The 22,772-nt window shown below is 48.8% G+C and overlaps 1 protein-coding gene across 4 annotated transcripts in view; it reads left to right on the top strand.

The window, feature by feature from the left end:
• The window catches only part of TNR (tenascin R), a 2,098,594-nt gene that overhangs the window by 2,011,980 nt on the left and 63,842 nt on the right, over positions 1–22,772 (top strand). For all 4 annotated transcript variants that reach the window (XM_069641143.1, XM_069641142.1, XM_069641141.1 and 1 more), the window contains one exon: positions 13,551–13,683. In XM_069641143.1, the coding sequence (XP_069497244.1) occupies positions 13,551–13,683 (133 nt within the window). The remainder of the gene's footprint in view (positions 1–13,550; positions 13,684–22,772) is intronic.

The raw sequence follows: 22,772 nt of genomic DNA, 5'->3' as shown, positions 1-22,772 counted from the left end.
ATTTTACCCTTCCCCATTCCCATTCTTGCCCCATAGGGTATAATGGGAGTGGGGAAGGAGTTAATTACGCCGCCGTAAAGTACGGCGGCGTAATTAACAACGAGGTCCCTTAGCGCCATGGTTTTCTCTGCCCGGTAAAACCAGGCGGAGAAAACCTCCATGGCGCTAAGGGAACTCGTAGTAGGGCGGACGGGTCCACCGCGATTACCGCTGGCGGTATCCCACTCCGCCAGGGTCGTAATGAGGCCCATTGTCTGAAGGTTTAGAGCAGGTGGGCTGACTGTAGTGAACTCGCAGTCAAATGAATACTAATGTGGTTCTAAAATGCAGCTTTGGAGAAGTTTACACACTTACCTGATGCTCGAGACACCTGGGACTGGTGAATTCCACATGCTAACATTCCTGGAATGTGCACTATAGGGAATAATTTGCTTGATTGGTTGAACCTGAAAGACTGTTGGTCTCCATTGGAAGGGACTTTTCCTGCAACCAACTGACTCTGAAACGAGTCCCCATGCATTGCCACTGTAGGGGTTACCACGGGTGGAGCTGCCAGCCTCCGCCTATCCATGGGGATTGTTGGCTAAGAATTGAGTGGAGATCTCCCCTGCTTTGCTGGAAAAGTTTGCCAATAACCCTTGTCAGGTTTCTGTCGAGGTTCCCTGAGCCATATGATCCAGGACCAGTCTGTAGCACCTAGAAGACTTTAGAACATTAGGTCATAGCCAGCGTCTGCAAGAGGGACTGAAGGAGCTAGGAACATTGACTATGAACGTTACCTATTTCCATGTGCCAGTTCTTGACCACAAAGGAGTCTCATCCAGTGGAGGACCAACCCAGAGCCCCTGAGCCTGCCCAGTGAAGGTGAGGCCCTGCAGGGCACTGAACAGATTTGGGCCATGTGAGCTTTTTCATCACTAAAGGGAGTCTGGCCAGAATGCAGTTGCAGGACTGCCTGGCTTCTTGAAGCCCTTGTGGGACACGTTCTTGGGATTTTACCCACTGGTGAAAGTTTTGCTCCATGCCTGAGTCGTGTTTTGGGTGTTGCTTTAATTAACGTTGCTCCCCATAGGAACCCGTGTTACCCGTGATCCCAGTGACTTCTTTGGACCGTTAAACTTATTGTCTTGTGTTGCCATTTATTGTTTAGATAAATAATAATATATTGTCATAATTCAATAATTTAAAGAAAAAAAAATAGATGATACAATTGGCTACTTATCTGACTTGATTTGGACAATGGTAGGTTCACTTTGAAACGGGTCACACCTTTGATGCCTTTTATGAGTAAGGCTTGGGCCTGGTTACAAAACAGAACCTGGGGGTTTGTTGGTTTACCTGTCAAATACCTTCAACCCAAAAGGAGACCATGTACCTTTATTCTTTCTTTTGTCCTCTGCGGTGCACATTGAGTGTGTCCGAGTGGCCCACACCAAGGAGTGAGTTGTAATGGGGACTGCCAATGTGACTATTAAGGGTCATATTTTAGAGCCTGCCGCTGTGTGCTGCTGTGTAGCCTCCCCGGAGTGGTGCCAGCCTTGCAGATGGAACTTCCACTGCCTGATCTGAATGATTGGTGGCCTCTGCTTTCTATGATCAGTGAAGGCCTCACCAGCCTGTAGGCTTTGCAGTAAGGCCCTGAAACCTCCATTCCGAGAACTTGTTAAGGATACAAAGTCATCTGGTCTCCCTGGGTAAATTGGAACCTGAGATGACACTCTCAGCAGCATCTATCTGAAGTCATTAGAACAAACCTTCTTTACAGAATAACAAAGAATTTAAAATATTGACCAGGTGCCATCAAAGGTGGAGAGTTGCTCTCCAAAGACAATCGTCTTCTTTCCTATCTGGGATGAGAGTTGATCTCCATCTTGCCTGGCTGAGACGAGAGTTGCTATCCAAAGACAGTCATCTTCTTGGATTGGCTGAGACGAGAGTTGCTCTCCAAAGAAAGTCGTCTTCTTGCCTGGCTGAGATGAGAGTTGTTCTTCAAAGACAGTTCTCTTTTTGCCTGGCTGAGACGAGAGTTGCTCCCCCGAGACAGCCGTCTTCTTGCCTAGCTGAGATGAGAGTTGTTCTTCAAAGACAGCTGTCTTCTTGCCTGGCTGAGATGAGAGTTGCTCCCCCAAGACAGCCGTCTTCTTGCCTGGCTGAGACAAGAGTTGCTATCCAAAGACAGTCATCTTCTTGGATTGGCTGAGACGAGAGTTGCTCTCCAAAGACAGCCGTCTTCTTGCCTGGCTGAGACGAGAGTTGCTCTCCTAAGACAGTTGTCTTCTTGCCTGGCTGAGACAAGAGTTGCTCTCCAAAGACAGTCGTCTTCTTGCCTGGCTGAGACGAGAGTTGCTATCCAAAGACAGTTATCTCCTTGGACTGGCTGAGATGAGAGTTGTTCTTCAAAAACAGCTGTCTTCTTGCCTGGCTGAGACGAGAGTTGCTCCCCCAAGACAGCCGTCTTCTTGCCTGGCTGAGACGAGAGTTGCTCTCCAAAGACAGTCGTCTTCTTGCCTGGCTGAGATGAGAGTTGCTCTCCAAAGACAGTCGTCGTCTTGCCTGGCTAAGGTGATAGTTGCTCTCCAAAGACAGTCATCTTCTTGCCTGGCTGAGGCAATACCTGCTCTCCAAAGACAATCGTATTCTTGCCTGGCTGAGAGGAGAGTTGCTCTCCAAAGACAGTCCTCTTCTTGCATGGCTGAGACGAGAGTTGCTCTCCAAAGACAGTCGTCTTCTTGGATTGGCTGAGAGGAGAGTTGCTCTCCAAGACGAGAGTTTCTCCCCAAAGACAACCGTCTTCTTGCCTGGCTGAGACGAGAGTTGCTCCCCAAAGATAGTTGTCTTCTTGCCTGGCTGAGGTGACAGTTGCTCTCCAAAGACAGTCGTCTTCTTGCCTGGCTGAGACGAGAGTTGCTCTCCAAAGACAGTTGTCTTCTTACCTGGCTGAGGTGAGAATTGCTCTCCAAAGACAGTCGTCTTCTTGCCTGGCTGAGGCGAGCCTTGCTCTCCAAAGACAATCGTATTCTTGCTTGGCTGAGAGGAGAGTTGCTCTCCAAATACAGTCCTCTTCTTGCCTCTCTGAGACGAGAGTTGCTCTCCAAAGAGAGTAGTCTTCTTGGATTGGCTGAGAGGAGAGTTGCTCTCCAAGACGAGAGTTGCTCCCCAAAGACAACTGTCTTCTTGGCTGGCTGAGACGAGAGTTGCTCTCCAAAGACAGTCGTCTTCTTGCCTGGCTGAGACGAGAGTTGCACTCCAAAGACAGCTGTCTTCTTGTCTGGCTGAGACGAGAGTTGGTCTCCAAAGACAGTCGTCTTCTTGCCTGGCTGCTGCTCTCCAAAGACAGCCGTCCTCCTGGATTGGCTGAGACGAGAGTTGCTCTCCAAAGAAAGTCATCTTCTTGCCTGGCTGAGACGAGAGTTGCTCTCCAAAGACAGCCATCTTCTTGCCTGGCTGAGGCGAGAGTTGCTCTCCAAAGACAGTCGTCTTCTTGCCTGGCTGAGAGGAGAGTTGTTCTCCAAACACAGTCCTCTTCTTGCCTCTCTGAGATGAGAGTTGCTCTCCAAAGAGAGTAGTCTTCCCTGCTTTGCTGGAAAAGTTTGCCAATAACCCTTGTCAGGTTTCTGTCGAGGTTCCCTGAGCCATATGATCCAGGACCAGTCTGTAGCACCTAGAAGACTTTAGAACATTAGGTCATAGCCAGCGTCTGCAAGAGGGACTGAAGGAGCTAGGAACATTGACTATGAACGTTACCTATTTCCATGTGCCAGTTCTTGACCACAAAGGAGTCTCATCCAGTGGAGGACCAACCCAGAGCCCCTGAGCCTGCCCAGTGAAGGTGAGGCCCTGCAGGGCACTGAACAGATTTGGGCCATGTGAGCTTTTTCATCACTAAAGGGAGTCTGGCCAGAATGCAGTTGCAGGACTGCCTGGCTTCTTGAAGCCCTTGTGGGACACGTTCTTGGGATTTTCCCCACTGGTGAAAGTTTTGCTCCATGCCTGAGTCGTGTTTTGGGTGTTGCTTTAATTAACGTTGCTCCCCATAGGAACCCGTGTTACCCGTGATCCCAGTGACTTCTTTGGACCGTTAAACTTATTGTCTTGTGTTGCCATTTATTGTTTAGATAAATAATAATATATTGTCATAATTCAATAATTTAAAGAAAAAAAAATAGATGATACAATTGGCTACTTATCTGACTTGATTTGGACAATGGTAGGTTCACTTTGAAACGGGTCACACCTTTGATGCCTTTTATGAGTAAGGCTTGGGCCTGGTTACAAAACAGAACCTGGGGGTTTGTTGGTTTACCTGTCAAATACCTTCAACCCAAAAGGAGACCATGTACCTTTATTCTTTCTTTTGTCCTCTGCGGTGCACATTGAGTGTGTCCGAGTGGCCCACACCAAGGAGTGAGTTGTAATGGGGACTGCCAATGTGACTATTAAGGGTCATATTTTAAAGCCTGCCGCTGTGTGCTGCTGTGTAGCCTCCCCGGAGTGGTGCCAGCCTTGCAGATGGAACTTCCACTGCCTGATCTGAATGATTGGTGGCCTCTGCTTTCTATGATCAGTGAAGGCCTCACCAGCCTGTAGGCTTTGCAGTAAGGCCCTGAAACCTCCATTTCGAGAACTTGTTAAGGATACAAAGTCATCTGGTCTCCCTGGGTAAATTGGAACCTGAGATGACACTCTCAGCAGCATCTATCTGAAGTCATTAGAACAAACCTTCTTTACAGAATAACAAAGAATTTAAAATATTGACCAGGTGCCATCAAAGGTGGAGAGTTGCTCTCCAAAGACAATCGTATTCTTTCCTATCTGGGATGAGAGTTGATCTCCATCTTGCCTGGCTGAGACGAGAGTTGCTATCCAAAGACAGTCATCTTCTTGGATTGGCTGAGACGAGAGTTGCTCTCCAAAGAAAGTCGTCTTCTTGCCTGGCTGAGATGAGAGTTGTTCTTCAAAGACAGTTCTCTTCTTGCCTGGCTGAGACGAGAGTTGCTCCCCCGAGACAGCCGTCTTCTTGCCTAGCTGAGATGAGAGTTGTTCTTCAAAGACAGCTGTCTTCTTGCCTGGCTGAGATGAGAGTTGCTCCCCCAAGACAGCCGTCTTCTTGCCTGGCTGAGACAAGAGTTGCTATCCAAAGACAGTCATCTTCTTGGATTGGCTGAGACGAGAGTTGCTCTCCAAAGACAGCCGTCTTCTTGCCTGGCTGAGACGAGAGTTGCTCTCCTAAGACAGTTGTCTTCTTGCCTGGCTGAGACAAGAGTTGCTCTCCAAAGACAGTCGTCTTCTTGCCTGGCTGAGACGAGAGTTGCTATCCAAAGACAGTTATCTCCTTGCACTGGCTGAGATGAGAGTTGTTCTTCAAAAACAGCTGTCTTCTTGCCTGGCTGAGACGAGAGTTGCTCCCCCAAGACAGTCGTCTTCTTGCCTGGCTGAGACGAGAGTTGCTCTCCAAAGACAGTCGTCTTCTTGCCTGGCTGAGATGAGAGTTGCTCTCCAAAGACAGTCGTCGTCTTGCCTGGCTAAGGTGATAGTTGCTCTCCAAAGACAGTCATCTTCTTGCCTGGCTGAGGCAATACTTGCTCTCCAAAGACAATCGTATTCTTGCCTGGCTGAGAGGAGAGTTGCTCTCCAAAGACAGTCCTCTTCTTGCATGGCTGAGACGAGAGTTGCTCTCCAAAGACAGTCGTCTTCTTGGATTGGCTGAGAGGAGAGTTGCTCTCCAAGACGAGAGTTTCTCCCCAAAGACAACCGTCTTCTTGCCTGGCTGAGACGAGAGTTGCTCCCCAAAGACAGTTATCTTCTTGCCTGGCTGAGGTGACAGTTGCTCTCCAAAGACAGTCGTCTTCTTGCCTGGCTGAGACGAGAGTTGCTCTCCAAAGACAGTTGTCTTCTTACCTGGCTGAGGTGAGAATTGCTCTCCAAAGACAGTCGTCTTCTTGCCTGGCTGAGGCGAGCCTTGCTCTCCAAAGACAATCGTATTCTTGCTTGGCTGAGAGGAGAGTTGCTCTCCAAATACAGTCCTCTTCTTGCCTCTCTGAGACGAGAGTTGCTCTCCAAAGAGAGTAGTCTTCTTGGATTGGCTGAGAGGAGAGTTGCTCTCCAAGACGAGAGTTGCTCCCCAAAGACAACTGTCTTCTTGGCTGGCTGAGACGAGAGTTGCTCTCCAAAGACAGTCGTCTTCTTGCCTGGCTGAGACGAGAGTTGCACTCCAAAGACAGCTGTCTTCTTGTCTGGCTGAGACGAGAGTTGGTCTCCAAAGACATTCATCTTCTTGCCTGGCTGCTGCTCTCCAAAGACAGCCGTCCTCCGGGATTGGCTGAGACGAGAGTTGCTCTCCAAAGAAAGTCATCTTCTTGCCTGGCTGAGACGAGAGTTGCTCTCCAAAGACAGCCATCTTCTTGCCTGGCTGAGGCGAGAGTTGCTCTCCAAAGACAGTCGTCTTCTTGCCTGGCTGAGAGGAGAGTTGTTCTCCAAACACAGTCCTCTTCTTGCCTCTCTGAGATGAGAGTTGCTCTCCAAAGAGAGTAGTCTTCCCTGCTTTGCTGGAAAAGTTTGCCAATAACCCTTGTCAGGTTTCTGTCGAGGTTCCCTGAGCCATATGATCCAGGACCAGTCTGTAGCACCTAGAAGACTTTAGAACATTAGGTCATAGCCAGCGTCTGCAAGAGGGACTGAAGGAGCTAGGAACATTGACTATGAACGTTACCTATTTCCATGTGCCAGTTCTTGACCACAAAGGAGTCTCATCCAGTGGAGGACCAACCCAGAGCCCCTGAGCCTGCCCAGTGAAGGTGAGGCCCTGCAGGGCACTGAACAGATTTGGGCCATGTGAGCTTTTTCATCACTAAAGGGAGTCTGGCCAGAATGCAGTTGCAGGACTGCCTGGCTTCTTGAAGCCCTTGTGGGACACGTTCTTGGGATTTTCCCCACTGGTGAAAGTTTTGCTCCATGCCTGAGTCGTGTTTTGGGTGTTGCTTTAATTAACGTTGCTTCCCATAGGAACCCGTGTTACCCGTGATCCCAGTGACTTCTTTGGACCGTTAAACTTATTGTCTTGTGTTGCCATTTATTGTTTAGATAAATAATAATATATTGTCATAATTCAATAATTTAAAGAAAAAAAAATAGATGATACAATTGGCTACTTATCTGACTTGATTTGGACAATGGTAGGTTCACTTTGAAACGGGTCACACCTTTGATGCCTTTTATGAGTAAGGCTTGGGCCTGGTTACAAAACAGAACCTGGGGGTTTGTTGGTTTACCTGTCAAATACCTTCAACCCAAAAGGAGACCATGTACCTTTATTCTTTCTTTTGTCCTCTGCGGTGCACATTGAGTGTGTCCGAGTGGCCCACACCAAGGAGTGAGTTGTAATGGGGACTGCCAATGTGACTATTAAGGGTCATATTTTAGAGCCTGCCGCTGTGTGCTGCTGTGTAGCCTCCCCGGAGTGGTGCCAGCCTTGCAGATGGAACTTCCACTGCCTGATCTGAATGATTGGTGGCCTCTGCTTTCTATGATCAGTGAAGGCCTCACCAGCCTGTAGGCTTTGCAGTAAGGCCCTGAAACCTCCATTTCGAGAACTTGTTAAGGATACAAAGTCATCTGGTCTCCCTGGGTAAATTGGAACCTGAGATGACACTCTCAGCAGCATCTATCTGAAGTCATTAGAACAAACCTTCTTTACAGAATAACAAAGAATTTAAAATATTGACCAGGTGCCATCAAAGGTGGAGAGTTGCTCTCCAAAGACAATCGTCTTCTTTCCTATCTGGGATGAGAGTTGATCTCCATCTTGCCTGGCTGAGACGAGAGTTGCTATCCAAAGACAGTCATCTTCTTGGATTGGCTGAGACGAGAGTTGCTCTCCAAAGAAAGTCGTCTTCTTGCCTGGCTGAGATGAGAGTTGTTCTTCAAAGACAGTTCTCTTCTTGCCTGGCTGAGACGAGAGTTGCTCCCCCGAGACAGCCGTCTTCTTGCCTAGCTGAGATGAGAGTTGTTCTTCAAAGACAGCTGTCTTCTTGCCTGGCTGAGATGAGAGTTGCTCCCCCAAGACAGCCGTCTTCTTGCCTGGCTGAGACAAGAGTTGCTATCCAAAGACAGTCATCTTCTTGGATTGGCTGAGACGAGAGTTGCTCTCCAAAGACAGCCGTCTTCTTGCCTGGCTGAGACGAGAGTTGCTCTCCTAAGACAGTTGTCTTCTTGCCTGGCTGAGACAAGAGTTGCTCTCCAAAGACAGTCGTCTTCTTGCCTGGCTGAGACGAGAGTTGCTATCCAAAGACAGTTAACTCCTTGGACTGGCTGAGATGAGAGTTGTTCTTCAAAAACAGCTGTCTTCTTGCCTGGCTGAGACGAGAGTTGCTCCCCCAAGACAGCCGTCTTCTTGCCTGGCTGAGACGAGAGTTGCTCTCCAAAGACAGTCGTCTTCTTGCCTGGCTGAGATGAGAGTTGCTCTCCAAAGACAGTCGTCGTCTTGCCTGGCTAAGGTGATAGTTGCTCTCCAAAGACAGTCATCTTCTTGCCTGGCTGAGGCAATACTTGCTCTCCAAAGACAATCGTATTCTTGCCTGGCTGAGAGGAGAGTTGCTCTCCAAAGACAGTCCTCTTCTTGCATGGCTGAGACGAGAGTTGCTCTCCAAAGACAGTCGTCTTCTTGGATTGGCTGAGAGGAGAGTTGCTCTCCAAGACGAGAGTTTCTCCCCAAAGACAACCGTCTTCTTGCCTGGCTGAGACGAGAGTTGCTCCCCAAAGACAGTTGTCTTCTTGCCTGGCTGAGGTGACAGTTGCTCTCCAAAGACAGTCGTCTTCTTGCCTGGCTGAGACGAGAGTTGCTCTCCAAAGACAGTTGTCTTCTTACCTGGCTGAGGTGAGAATTGCTCTCCAAAGACAGTCGTCTTCTTGCCTGGCTGAGGCGAGCCTTGCTCTCCAAAGACAATCGTATTCTTGCTTGGCTGAGAGGAGAGTTGCTCTCCAAATACAGTCCTCTTCTTGCCTCTCTGAGACGAGAGTTGCTCTCCAAAGAGAGTAGTCTTCTTGGATTGGCTGAGAGGAGAGTTGCTCTCCAAGACGAGAGTTGCTCCCCAAAGACAACTGTCTTCTTGGCTGGCTGAGACGAGAGTTGCTCTCCAAAGACAGTCGTCTTCTTGCCTGGCTGAGACGAGAGTTGCATTCCAAAGACAGCTGTCTTCTTGTCTGGCTGAGACGAGAGTTGGTCTCCAAAGACAGTCGTCTTCTTGCCTGGCTGCTGCTCTCCAAAGACAGCCGTCCTCCTGGATTGGCTGAGACGAGAGTTGCTCTCCAAAGAAAGTCATCTTCTTGCCTGGCTGAGACGAGAGTTGCTCTCCAAAGACAGCCATCTTCTTGCCTGGCTGAGGCGAGAGTTGCTCTCCAAAGACAGTCGTCTTCTTGCCTGGCTGAGAGGAGAGTTGTTCTCCAAACACAGTCCTCTTCTTGCCTCTCTGAGATGAGAGTTGCTCTCCAAAGAGAGTAGTCTTCTTGGATTGGCTGAGAGGAGAGTTGCTCTCCAAGACGAGAGTTGCTCCCCAAAGACAACTGTCTTCTTGGCTGGCTGAGACGAGAGTTGCTCCCCAAAGACAGTCGTCTTCTTGCCTGGCTGAGACGAGAGTTGCTCCCCCAAGACAGCCGTCTTCTTGCCTGGCTGAGACGAGAGTTGCTCTCCAAAGACAGTCGTCTTCTTGCCTGGCTGAGATGAGAGTTGCTCTCCAAAGACAGTCGTCGTCTTGCCTGGCTAAGGTGATAGTTGCTCTCCAAAGACAGTCATCTTCTTGCCTGGCTGAGGCAATACTTGCTCTCCAAAGACAATCGTATTCTTGCCTGGCTGAGAGGAGAGTTGCTCTCCAAAGACAGTCCTCTTCTTGCATGGCTGAGACGAGAGTTGCTCTCCAAAGACAGTCGTCTTCTTGGATTGGCTGAGAGGAGAGTTGCTCTCCAAGACGAGAGTTTCTCCCCAAAGACAACCGTCTTCTTGCCTGGCTGAGACGAGAGTTGCTCCCCAAAGACAGTTGTCTTCTTGCCTGGCTGAGGTGACAGTTGCTCTCCAAAGACAGTCGTCTTCTTGCCTGGCTGAGACGAGAGTTGCTCTCCAAAGACAGTTGTCTTCTTACCTGGCTGAGGTGAGAATTGCTCTCCAAAGACAGTCGTCTTCTTGCCTGGCTGAGGCGAGCCTTGCTCTCCAAAGACAATCGTATTCTTGCTTGGCTGAGAGGAGAGTTGCTCTCCAAATACAGTCCTCTTCTTGCCTCTCTGAGACGAGAGTTGCTCTCCAAAGAGAGTAGTCTTCTTGGATTGGCTGAGAGGAGAGTTGCTCTCCAAGACGAGAGTTGCTCCCCAAAGACAACTGTCTTCTTGGCTGGCTGAGACGAGAGTTGCTCTCCAAAGACAGTCGTCTTCTTGCCTGGCTGAGACGAGAGTTGCACTCCAAAGACAGCTGTCTTCTTGTCTGGCTGAGACGAGAGTTGGTCTCCAAAGACAGTCGTCTTCTTGCCTGGCTGAGACGAGAGTTGCACTCCAAAGACAGCTGTCTTCTTGTCTGGCTGAGACGAGAGTTGGTCTCCAAAGACATTCGTCTTCTTGCCTGGCTGCTGCTCTCCAAAGACAGCCGTCCTCCGGGATTGGCTGAGACGAGAGTTGCTCTCCAAAGAAAGTCATCTTCTTGCCTGGCTGAGACGAGAGTTGCTCTCCAAAGACAGCCATCTTCTTGCCTGGCTGAGGCGAGAGTTGCTCTCCAAAGACAGTCGTCTTCTTGCCTGGCTGAGAGGAGAGTTGTTCTCCAAACACAGTCCTCTTCTTGCCTCTCTGAGATGAGAGTTGCTCTCCAAAGAGAGTAGTCTTCTTGGATTGGCTGAGAGGAGAGTTGCTCTCCAAGACGAGAGTTGCTCCCCAAAGACAACTGTCTTCTTGGCTGGCTGAGACGAGAGTTGCTCCCCAAAGACAGTCGTCTTCTTGCCTGGCTGAGACGAGAGTTGCTCTCCAAAGACAGCTGTCTTCTTGCCTGGCTGAGACGAGAGTTGGTCTCTAAAGACAGTCGTCTTCTTGCCTGGCTGCTGCTCTCCAAAGGGAGCCGTCCTCTTGGATTGGCTGAGACGAGAGTTGCTCTCCAAAGACAGTTGCCTTCTTGCCTGGCTGAGACGAGAGTTGGTCTCCAAAGATAGTCGTATTCTTGCCTGGCTGAGACGAGAGTTGCTATCCAAAGACAGCCATCTTCTTGCCTGGATGAGACGAGAGTTGCTCTCCAAAGACAGTCGTCTTCTTGCCTGATTGAGATGAGATTTGCTCTCCAAAGACAGTCGTCTTCTTGCCTGGCTAAGGTGAGAGTTGCTCTCCAAAGACAGTCGTCTTCTTGCCTGGCTGCCGCTCTCCAAAGACATCCGTCTTCTTGCCAGGCTGGGACCAGAGTTGCTCTCTGCTGAGATGCTCCATTGAGGTAGAAGTTAGCCACTTGGAATCATAGTTATGCTATGTGATGTTACATGTCGTTGTGTTACTGGGATTTACACTGTGCACCTCTGCCATGATTGAAAAGGAAAATAACTGATCAGTGTCACTTTTCAGCAGTGCAAATTCACTTTAAACTGGGCAAATATTCCATGAATTGGCCCCAAAGTCTTTGGAGATCTGCCCTTCCCAAATTCATTTTGTGAGCCACAGATGAAGCGGGTTGATGTGCGCCTCCTGCATAGTGTTCCAGCTTTACTTATTCTCAGTCCCCGGCCCCGCTGCACCCTCCCTTCCCGGCTAGCAGAAGGGGTATGAACTACTGAAGTAACTGAGCTGTTGTTTCTTCGTCTGTGCGCACGTGTTTGTGGCACTTGTGTGTGCGCGCGCGCAGTGAGTGAGGCGAGGGGGCCATTAATCTTCCCTAGACTTGTGATAGCGATTAGTCATCGAGGCCAGTATATCTTCATTCAGGCGGTCGTCCAGGCCTTGGAAGAGGGACTGGGTGAGAGGAATGAAGGGAGAGGTGAGGGGGCTTGAGAGGGAGGGAGATTAGCGGTGAGGGCGAAGATGGAGTGGCAGAGAGAGAGGGGGAAGCAGGTTGTGAGATTAAGAGAGATTAGAGGCGAGAGGAGCAGATTAAGAGGGAATGAGAGTAGAAGTGGAGAGGGATGGAGATCCGCGCGGGGGCTGCGATCAGAAGGCTGCGGCTCTAATGAGAAGATTACAGAGGCCGCGGTGTCAGTAGATTACACCACAGTCGTGATTAGACACTCATTTGCGGGATCACCTCGCTCTGGAGATGAGAACTGAATGCTGCCGTCCCTGCCTTGCCTTGTGTTTGACTTGGCGGTCCTTTGCAGCCAGCCTCTGCATCCTTATCTCTCACCTGCTGCTGCCCCCCCACACACGCCCCTTGCAGCCTCAGACTGATGTGCAGCCAGCCCCTGCATCCTTATTTCTTACCTGCTGCTGCCACCCCACACACGCCCCTTGCAGCCTCAGAATGATGTGCATCCAGCCTCTGCATCCTTATCTCTCACCTGCTGCTGCCCCCTCCCCCTTGCAGCCTCAGAATGATGTGCAGCCAGCCTCTGCATCCTTGTCTCTTACCTGCTGCTGCCCCCCCACGCACCCACGCCCCCTTGCAGCCTCAGAATGATGTGCATCCAGCCCCTGCATCCTTATCTCTCACCTGCTGCCCCCCTCCCCCTTGCAGCCTCAGAATGATGTGCAGCCAGCCTCTGCATCCTTATCTCTTACCTGCTGCTGCCCCCCCACGCACCCACGCCCCCTTGCAGCCTCAGAATGATGTGCATCCAGCCCCTGCATCCTTATCTCTCTCCTGCTGCCGCGTCCCCACCCACGCCCCCTTGCAGCCTCAGAATGATGCTGGCTGGGGTGACCTTCCAGGGATTCGCCTCTGTGATAAACCCGAGGCCTGGACAGAACGTGCAGGCTCAGAACTCATATGAATATGAAAGGCTGCTTTCAAAGGGAGAGGAAGCGGCGGGAAGGCCCGCCCATGAAGCTTTCGAGCGGGATCATGTTGTTCTCCCCAGAAGATGACACAGAAGCAGAATATAGCTCCTCCAGTGTGCGTTTTTATTGGAAATGTGCATTCTTCTTACTGAATGGCTTTCATGTATTTGTTCGTAATCTCTTTTATCCCTTCTTCTTTCTTGTCTTCGGCCCTTCCTTTCTGCTTTCCTGCCTTCTCTCCTCCTTTCTTCTTATTTCCTTTCTCTCCTTTCTTCCTTCCCTCTTCCTTCATTCTTCACTCTTACATTTCCTCCCTCCACGTGTCCTTCCTTTCCTTTCCTCGCTATTTCACCCCCTTCTTTTTTCGTTCCTTTTCCTGTTCCCTCCCACCTTCATTTCACAACTCCTGTCCCTCTTTTGATGCACGTTTCTCCTCACCAATTCAACCCCACTCTCCCTACCTTCCTTCCAATCCCTTCCCCGTCCTTCCTTCTTTCCCTCCAATATCTCCCTCCTCTTTATTCGCCACTCCTTCCCCTCCATTCTTTTCTCCGCACCTGAGTTCTGTATTCCTCCCTTTTTCATTACTCCACCTGGTCCCTGCACAGGAGCTGATAGTGGATGCGGAAGACACCTGGATCCGCCTGGAGGGTCTCCTGGAGAGCAGTGAATACACCGTCAGGCTGCTGTCAGTTGACGGAGCGCGGAGGAGCAGCATCACCGCCACTGTGTTCACTACAAGTGAGGAATACGGGGCTGTGGAGACCGGAAGCCGTTGCCCTCTGTAGAAGTACTTCCTGGGGTTATCTTGGGTGGAAGGGGAGGAGTGCTGTTCTTGTACTCTGCCACGTTTGTATTGTACCAACTTTCTGGTTACATTATCTTTTTGAACTATCGCTGTGGTAGCATGATGTTTTGGTAAAATGGCAAAAATGCTCCCACCGAAAACATTTTTAGAATAATGGGTTAAAATAGTACATTATACAGCACACTTTCTGTGAAAAATCGGATAAAAAGTCAGACAGATTGCAATTGGTTTTGTTGGGTAACTCATGACAAAATCCAATAGCCAAGTCACCAACAGTGCACAGGACATTTCCCAATGCATTGCCATGCCTTTCCCCACAACGTATGCCAATATAAAAAATAAGTTCACGCTCGCTGTGCCCATACATTTGCATTGTGTCTGCTCCAATATACGCCAGTATCCCCATATAAGAACATACTCATGTTTGTTTTGTGCATAATGTCAGAAATTATAAAATGATACTATAAGAAAACATGTGCAAGGTGGCTTTGCCAGCATATACCAGTACTGCATGAAAGAACATGCTCATTTTGGCATTACTGCCACAATAAGAAAACATGTCCAAACTGGGTCCACTGTAAGCCAGTCTAGACATGCACGTATCAGTATGCTTCCTTCATCATATATGCTCAGTAAACACATGTAATGCCACAGAAAGAAATAGCTGGGCTGGCTGCACCAAAATGTCAGTGTAGCCATGTGTGATGAATCAACTTCCCAGGGCATCTGTGGTCCAGGGAAGAATATAGATTTCTAAACCATCAATCGATCTTACATTTCTAGTACACCAGAATGATCCGTACTAACTGGAAACACAAGCAAATCATAAACCTCCTTGTTCAATTGTCCAATTTTAGTAAAATAGATGGAACGGGAGGTTGTGGATCGTTGGTTAGTTGCAACACAGCGAAAATACAATTATTACCCAATGATAAAAGGGACTGTTCAGTCAAGATTGTCTACAACTGTATACTTTATTATTATTCAACAGACAGTTCTAGCACACTTCAAAATACAACCCTCCCTGTAAAGGAATGCAGAGGACAGACTGTTTCAAAGAAGGAAAAGGGGTGCAGTCTGGATACTGACAAGAGGGTAGCTGGTAAAATAATTAATCGCAATTGTTCAAGGATACTTGGTTTCAGCAAAAAGGGAGCAACGGGTTGTAAAATGTCATTAATTGCCTTCAGAGAAGGACCAGGGGGCCAGAACCACAATGTACCTTGTGCTTGTAGAAGTTCTTGCTGCTCAACAGGGTGGAGTCGGTTTCAGGGCCCTTTTTCAGCTCCTACGAGAGAGTTCAAGATGGGAGACAGCTGCGGGTATCAGACGGCAGGCAGTTCAGCGAGCAAGGCTTGATGGTTAGAAGCAGGCTGGCCACAGTGTGGCTCGTGGTTAGGAATTTTTTTCTCAGTGCTTGTTGGCTGGTCTGAAGCACTGGTCGAGGCGTCTCAGACAATGTTAGCGACTGCGGCATGACAACAGTCAGCGGTGCAGCTGGTTGCATCTCAAGGGGCTCAACTGGCTCAAAAATGTCCTTTGAGGGGGACGCTGGTTGATGCTTGTCGTTGCACTCCTCTTAACCTCTTAACTGGGCTCAACCCACCCTTTAAGTTGGATTTCCTAAAGCTAAGGAGAGTGTTGCAGGCAATGGCCTTGTTCTTGGTTTGGTTCAGAGCCTCTCTGGCACTTCCCACCTAGGAAGCTTTCTGCAGAGCCTAGGAGGGCACGCTGTGTGCTGGATGGGCACTGGTTCTGGAGCTTCTGGAGGGTCCTCTGGATTCACTATCCCCCTCTGTTCCCTCGGAGATGTTTAAGGGAGGGATCTTGCTTCCCACTTTGGAAATCCTGACCTTCCTTCACTGACAAGAGCTCTAAGGCAAACTGTACCTTCAGCCAAGGTCCAATGCCTAGTTCTTCTCTTTACTCTCTGCAAAGTCTTTGGATTATCTGCCCAAAAGAGGGACTCAACCCTCTTTTAAAGCCAAATGGGCCACAGTGATTGGTGTAGGCCAGGCCTACCTTAGTGAACCAATCCTGGGTCCCCACCAACAATCTCCTGTATGCATGAGGTCATAACCAGAATGCTTTGCAACAGAAAAGGTAAAAGGGTTGAAAACATGTAATACTAAGTCCAAACATCTTCCTGTCTGTTGTGGATCAAAGGGTCTCTCTAGTTCACAGAGCTCTCTGTCATTCCTGATTTAAGCGGCATGTCTCCCTTGAAGCTGCAGCGAGAACAGACTTTCTGTCTCTATCAATCCACATACTCGTACCTTCTGAATGGGGTCCCCCTCCGGGGATGACTACTGTAAATACAATGTCCCAGACATGACAGGTCATTGCCCTTGATATTGAGAGGTGGGACACAGTGCATATCAAAGGTTGTTGGAGATTTCCTGTCTTTATTGCCAGTTTATCAATTACAAGTTGTATTTTAATTTCTTGTAGAGAACTCGAGTCCATTTGGCTACACTCTTCTGTTAGATAATTTTATTAATCTTACGGGAACCCCGATCAAGACGAGGGAGCGATATACTTGCAGTAGGGCTGATATGCAATTAGAGCATCAATGTGCATGATTGGTTACATAGAACCGTGACCCTATCACCAAACATGTGTCGGTTTTTGGTAGTTTTTGAAACGTATTTTGTCCTAGTAATTCTTCCTCCATTATGAGAAATTGGAAAAAAATGTAGGAATTGAATCATAGGGCCTCATTACGAGTTTGGAGATAGCCTCCAAACTCGGGTGTGGGTCTGTGATCCCTGAATGGGGAAATACCGGGCCATTACGACTTTGGAGGGCCCGGTATTTCCCCATTCAGGGAACCTGGACCCTCCCCATTCCCATTTGAGCCCACATAGGGCTCAAATGGGAATGGGGAGCATGCTAACAACGGGCCTGTTAATGACGGACCCGTTGTTAGCATGCTTGTCCCTTCGCGGGACCCGCAAAGGATGTCTGCTAAAACCAGACGTCCAGAGCGGGTCCTGCTAGGGGACCTCGTAATAGGGCGGTACGAGGTTAACGGCTCTGGCCCCTTTACCAGCGCCATTAACCCCTTACCGCCCTCCTCGTAATGAGGCCCATAGTGTCTGGTATCTATGCATAATATTAATATGTTCGGATTGTTTGATCTCATCATGCACTGTTAAAAGTGAACAGTGAATCCACCTTGTTTTTCATAATTGCTTGGTATTCACCATTTTTCCCATGATGTCCACCTCATCCTCCATTGTTGGCTCCCATGCTTTTTGACAATGTTATTATCACCCTGGGAATGAATTGGTGGTGATGCATGACTATACTGTTCATCTTTTTTATGATTGGGTTGTGTTATGTTAGGTCAACAGCATAGCACAGAACACCTCTTCCAGGCATAAGCTTGGTGTTATCTTCGACTCCTCTCTCTCCTTCTTCCCTCAAATCATAGACCTTGCCAAGAAGGCCCACTTTCAACTTCACCTCCTCCGAGGCATTCTCCTCTTCCTTTCTTTCCCCCAGAAACTCAACGTTTCAAGGCTGGACTACTGCAATGCCTCCTCCTCAATCTACCTCTTTCCACTCTGTGCCCCTTCAACTAATCCGTAACAGGACTGCGAGACTTGTCCTTGGCCTTAAGCCCAGAAACTGCATGTCTTCAGCCCTCAGATCTCTCCACTGGCTCCTAGTAGCTGCAAGGATCAAATTCAAGACTCCCTGCATCATCCACAAGGCCTTCTGGGGCGTGGGACCCCTCTACATCCAACTCATTCTCCCTAAATACCTCCCTGCTAGAGCCCTTTGGCAGAGGCTTAGACAGGCTAAGGCCTGAGCGGGCAAGGCCCACCCAAAATCTATAAATGGCAACTCAGCAGCGCTGTGTGGCCATTTCCAGATGTTAATGCCACTGTGGTGGGCCTGACTGCATTAGCTTCTGGCCCCCCCTGTTAAACAATCCTGGCCACGCCTCTGCCCTTCGGTCCTCTAGCTCGAACTCTCTTGAGATCAAATGTTTTTCCAAGCAGAGAATGGGGCATAGATCTCTCTCTTCAGCAGGTGCCTCCCGCTGGATTGGCCACCCTACCTCTCTCAGACTTGAGCGGGTTGCAGAAGCTTCTCAGGACTCTCCTCTTCTCTACCTCCCCCGTCCCCTCCCTTGTTAACCTGCTTTCTCCAGCCGCTGCGACTGGTGGCCTGATCCACTTATGAACTACACAGGGCTCCAGGACCCCCCTGACCAGTCTATATCAGCACCGTCAACCAGCACAGCCCTCCTGGGCCACTCCCTGACCTGTTTGATGGGTCAGGCACCCCCCGACGCATTTAGACGACTATTCCCCCCTTGTCATTCCTTGGTACTTGGGCCCCCGGGTCCTCCCTCTGCACTTCCTGGCCCTTGGTACGGTCCCCCCGAAGAGCACCTGCATCGCCCCTGGGCCATGCCCCCTCCCCTTTTCACCTTATGCCCTTGCATTGTTCGCTCCCCCACCACCATTCCCCCCTTCACCTCTTCCTCTCACACTTGCACAATGGCTTAGTAGGACCGATTGTTGTTTATTTCACCTGTTCCCCAACCCTCGTTGCCTTGTGGCACCTAGAAACACCTTTTGATGTAAAGTGCACCTTAAAACTGCTCAATAAATAAAATATAAATAAAGTATGACCCTACAATTCACCTACTGGATGCTGTCACATACAATCTTATTGAAACTCTCTGTACACCTTTGGTTGTAGATGTTGAAAGTCAGCCTGATGGCAGGTAATGACACATTCTTCTAAGAACACCCTCTCCTCATCGGATATAAAATGCAACAAGACACTATCACTCACAACTGATAGGCAAAATCCTTCCCTTGGGAACACATCTATAAAGAAAGGAATCACAGTGGTGAGGTGCTCACGTTTTCTCACTTGCAGCCATGCTCTAATACTCCTAGGTCCTGTCCTCCTTCCTCCATGTGCTTTGAGCGTCTTCTCTGGCTAGCGGTCAAGATTGGAGCACTGCACTTCACAACACTGAATCGAAAAACACCGCAGGATATCAGGGATACACCTACGCAGGTGTTCTCTCCTGCGTGCCAATGGCACCAATCAACAGTCCTTTTCTCTGCCTTTATGAGCCTGGGGAAATATTCACGGTCAGCATTTCTGGTGCGTTAACAAAAAAAGAATTCTGGTGGTATGCCTTCACCATTCTGACACCAATCTGCCCACTGACATAAGGCAACGTTTGATGGCTGGTTTATCAGAAGAGAAAAAAGTTTTCTATCAACACACTAGAGTTTTCAGCAAATCATGGTGCTGTGAGACTACTGTGGTGGTGATTTGGCATAGTGTAAAAACGTATTAGCAGAACATAATAGACTGCGCCATCTTTCATCAGATGTTTTGGCCTACAACTTCCATCAGCCCTAGTCAGCCTACTCAGTAGTGAGGGGATTGTGGGAGTTGTAGGCCATAGCATACGTAGCGTGACATTTTGGCTACACCTTCTCTAGTGCTATATGTCTCAGGCTGTTCATAGTCAGGCATGATCCAGAAGCACACAACTCCTTTCTGAAGTTTGGGACAAGGTGCTAAAACGCCCTATTGCTGGCACTCAACATCTCCATGCCATCACCAATAAGACGCACACAAAGGTACGTCAACGATGTTCTCTAATGATTACATCGCCAGCCGTCATTACTAAGGAGAATTTTTTATTTATTTATTTATTTGGATTTGTAGAGCGCACATCTGCCCGGGGGCATCGTGGCGCTAAGAAGTCTTACTTGTTACAGGCATACATGGTGAATATACAGATATACAGATTAGCATAGACGCGTTTTTTCATACATTTGCTGTTATTTCCATAATTACAGTGGTGAGAATACAGGTGAGGCGGGGTTAGTGGAACAGCGTGGTTTTGAGTAGTCTACGGAAGGCATGGTGTGATTTTTCGCTTCTTAAGGCGGTGGGGAGTGCGTTCCAATTTTTGGGTGCTAGGTGTTGGAAGCTGGACCCTCCGGCTTTGCTTTTTTTGAAAGTGGGTACATAGGTCTGGTTGGTCAGGTGTGACCTGGTAGGTCTAGTGGAGGTATGAAGGGTGATCCTTTCAGAGAGATAGGGTGGGGCATTGGCAGAGAGGCATCTGTGTGTGATGGCCATGGATTTAAATAGTATGCGTTCTTTTATAGGTAGCCAGTGTGCTTCTTTTCTGGCTTGGGAGATGTGCTCCCTTTTTGGAATTCTTAGGGCTGCTCTTAGAGCATTGTTTTGTGTGACTTGCATTTTTTTAATGTTTTGTGCAGATGTGCCCAGGAAGAGGGCATTGCAGTAGTCCAATTTGGTACCTACTGTGGCTCTGGCTACATTCAGGCAGTTTTTAGGGGATAGGAAGGGTTTAACGGCGTTGATTATCTTAGTGGTTAGTGCAGCAGAGGAGGCTATGGCATTGACTTGCCGTGTCATGGAGAGAGTGGAGTCGAGGTATACTCCTAGCGTTTTTACCACAGTGGAGACTGTGATGGTGCAGTTATCGACGTTAAAGGATTTGTATAGAGGCCGGAGTTTATTTAGTGTTTCTTTGGTGCCAACTAGTAGGATCTCTGTTTTGTCCCCGTTAAGGCAGAGTCCGTTGGCTGCCATCCAGGTTTGAATGGCTGTGTATATTTTAGTTAGTGCTGCGGCGTCTTGTTCATATAAGCCAGTAAGGGGGAGCAGGACATGTGTGTCGTCAGCATAGTTGGTGTAAGCTATGTGGTGATGGTCGAGATCATTGAACAGAGGGAGGGTGAAGATGTTGTATAGGGTGGGTGCAGTGCAGGATCCTTGTGGGACGCCACAGTGGATGGTGGTTGGGGTAACGTTTGCAGATTCAGAAAAGACTTTCATAAGTCGACCCTCGAGGAAGGATTTGACCCAGGAGACGGCTTCCGGCGAGAAGTGAGCTTCATTTTTAAGTTGTGTGCCTAGAATGTCATGATTGACCAGGTCGAAGGCAGCAGATAGGTCTAATAGTAGGAGGAGAGCCGGTTTGCCTTTGTCCATGATGTCATTAAGTTGAATTTTAAGGTCTAGAAGGGCCGATTCGGTCCCATGCCCCGGGCGGAAGCCCGATTGCCTTTTGCCTAAGATGCGATTTTCTTCGAGGTAGTGCTGTATTTGTGAGTAGGCGACTTTGTCGAGGATCTTGAGCAGGAAGGGAACTGTTGTAATGGGTCTATAGTTGTTGGCGTTTTCTGGATCTAGAGTGGGTTTCTTGAGAAGGGGGCGCACCCAAGCTTCTTTTAGGCTGGTTGGGACTGAGTTAGAGTTGAAGGATGCATTAATGAAGGATTTGAGGAATGGTGCTAGTGTCTCAACACAGTCTTTGACTAGTTTGGCGGGGCAGGCGTCGCCTTTGCAGTTGGAGGGTTTGATTCTGTTAACGATATCGATTACCTCTTTTTCTGAGACTTCTCTAAATTTAAAGGGTGTGATGTGACTTATCTTTTTGTTCTCAATCACTGTTTCCTTAGGGGATGCAACTAAGATTTGCTGAGTGAGATTTATGTGATGGTTTAAGATTTTGGCTTGGAGGAGTTCGATTTTTTTTAGAAGGGCGGTTTGTATGGTGTTACACCAGGCTTGGTCCTTGACAATCTCTTGTGACTTAGTGGCTGGTGTGGAGAGTTCCTTGAAGATGGCGAAGAGCTCTTTGGATTCTGAGGTGGCGTTGGAGATTCTTTCATTATATGAAGCAGATTTGGCTGCTATGATGCTTTTTTTGTATTGGGTGGCCAGTGATTTGTAGGACGATAGTGAGGAGGCATTGGGTGCTTTTTTCCATACGTTGAGGGCTTTGCGTTTTTTAGTTCGTAGTTCTTTTAGTTCTGCTGAGAACCACGTATTGGAGTGTTTGGAGTTTTTGGATTTTTTCTTTTGTAGGGGGGCGATGATGTCAATGGCAGTGCTAATGGTGGTTTTGTAGATATCTGCCAGTGCAGCTGGGTCAAGTGAGGCAGGGAGGTTGTTCGTGAGAGGAGCTAGGTAGGGTGTGATGCTTTCTTTGGTGAGGTTCTTGGCGCTCCTGGCCATGGCTGGGGGTGCAGGTGAGAGTTTTTTTACCGAGTTGATAGGTAGGGGGATGAAGAAGTGAATGAGAAAGTGGTCGGACCATGGCGTGGGCGTGGTGGAGCTGATGTCGATGCCGCAGTTGTGGTCAACTACCCAGTCAAGAGTGCGCCCTTTACTGTGGGTAGGTTGGAGAACTCTTTGTACAAAGCCCATTTCTTGGAGAGCTTGTGCTAGCTTAGTGGATGGTTTATCTTTCTGGTCGTGGAGCCCCAAGTTGAGGTCTCCTAGGAGAATGGTTTTGGTAGTGGTTTTAAGGTTTTCACCTAGCAGGTGTGTGAGGTTGTCTTGGAAGTCCAGTAAAGGGCCTGGTGGGCGATATACTAGATTGAGAGTGATGGTGGTGTTGTGAGATAGTGCGAGCTTGGCAGATAGAAAGTCGATGTTATCCCCTAGTTTGGAGGGAGTTTGTCTTAATTCAAGGTGGTCTTTGACTATGAGTGCCACTCCTCCACCTGTAGATGATGTTCTGTCCTGTCTGAGGATGGAGTATCCTGGTGGAATGGCTAGTGAGATGGCTGGGCCGGCGGCGTTGTGTAGCCAGGTTTCGGTGATGGCAAGAATGTCGAGGTCAAGGTTGGTGAGAAGGTCATGGATTTCGGTGGCCTGGGCGGGGAGGGATCTGGCGTTAATTAATGCACACTGTAGGTCTGGGTGAGGTGTGGAAGTGGTATTGGGCTTTTTGGCTACCTTCTTGGGAGTGGACAATTTCTTGTGTTCAGGGGATATTTTGTTTTCAATTTTGCTTAGAGGGGTTTGCTGTGAGTGTCTGGAGCGGAGGCCTAATTTTTGATTTCTAGAGTTTGTGGTTCTGGGGTGCGTTGAGGGTTGGTTGGGTTTGTGTTCTGTAGGTTTGGTGAAAAAAGATGGGAGGAAAGGCGTAGGGGCGATGAGTGCGGATGGTGGGGGTGTGGTATTGGCCATGATGGGTGAGCATAGGGTA

This window comes from Ambystoma mexicanum, chromosome 1q, assembly GCF_040938575.1.
Source record: "Ambystoma mexicanum isolate Mex_15411 chromosome 1q, UKY_AmexF1_1, whole genome shotgun sequence".
Taxonomy (NCBI): Eukaryota; Metazoa; Chordata; class Amphibia; order Caudata; family Ambystomatidae; genus Ambystoma; species Ambystoma mexicanum.
This window is presented reverse-complemented; position numbering and strand designations above follow the sequence as displayed.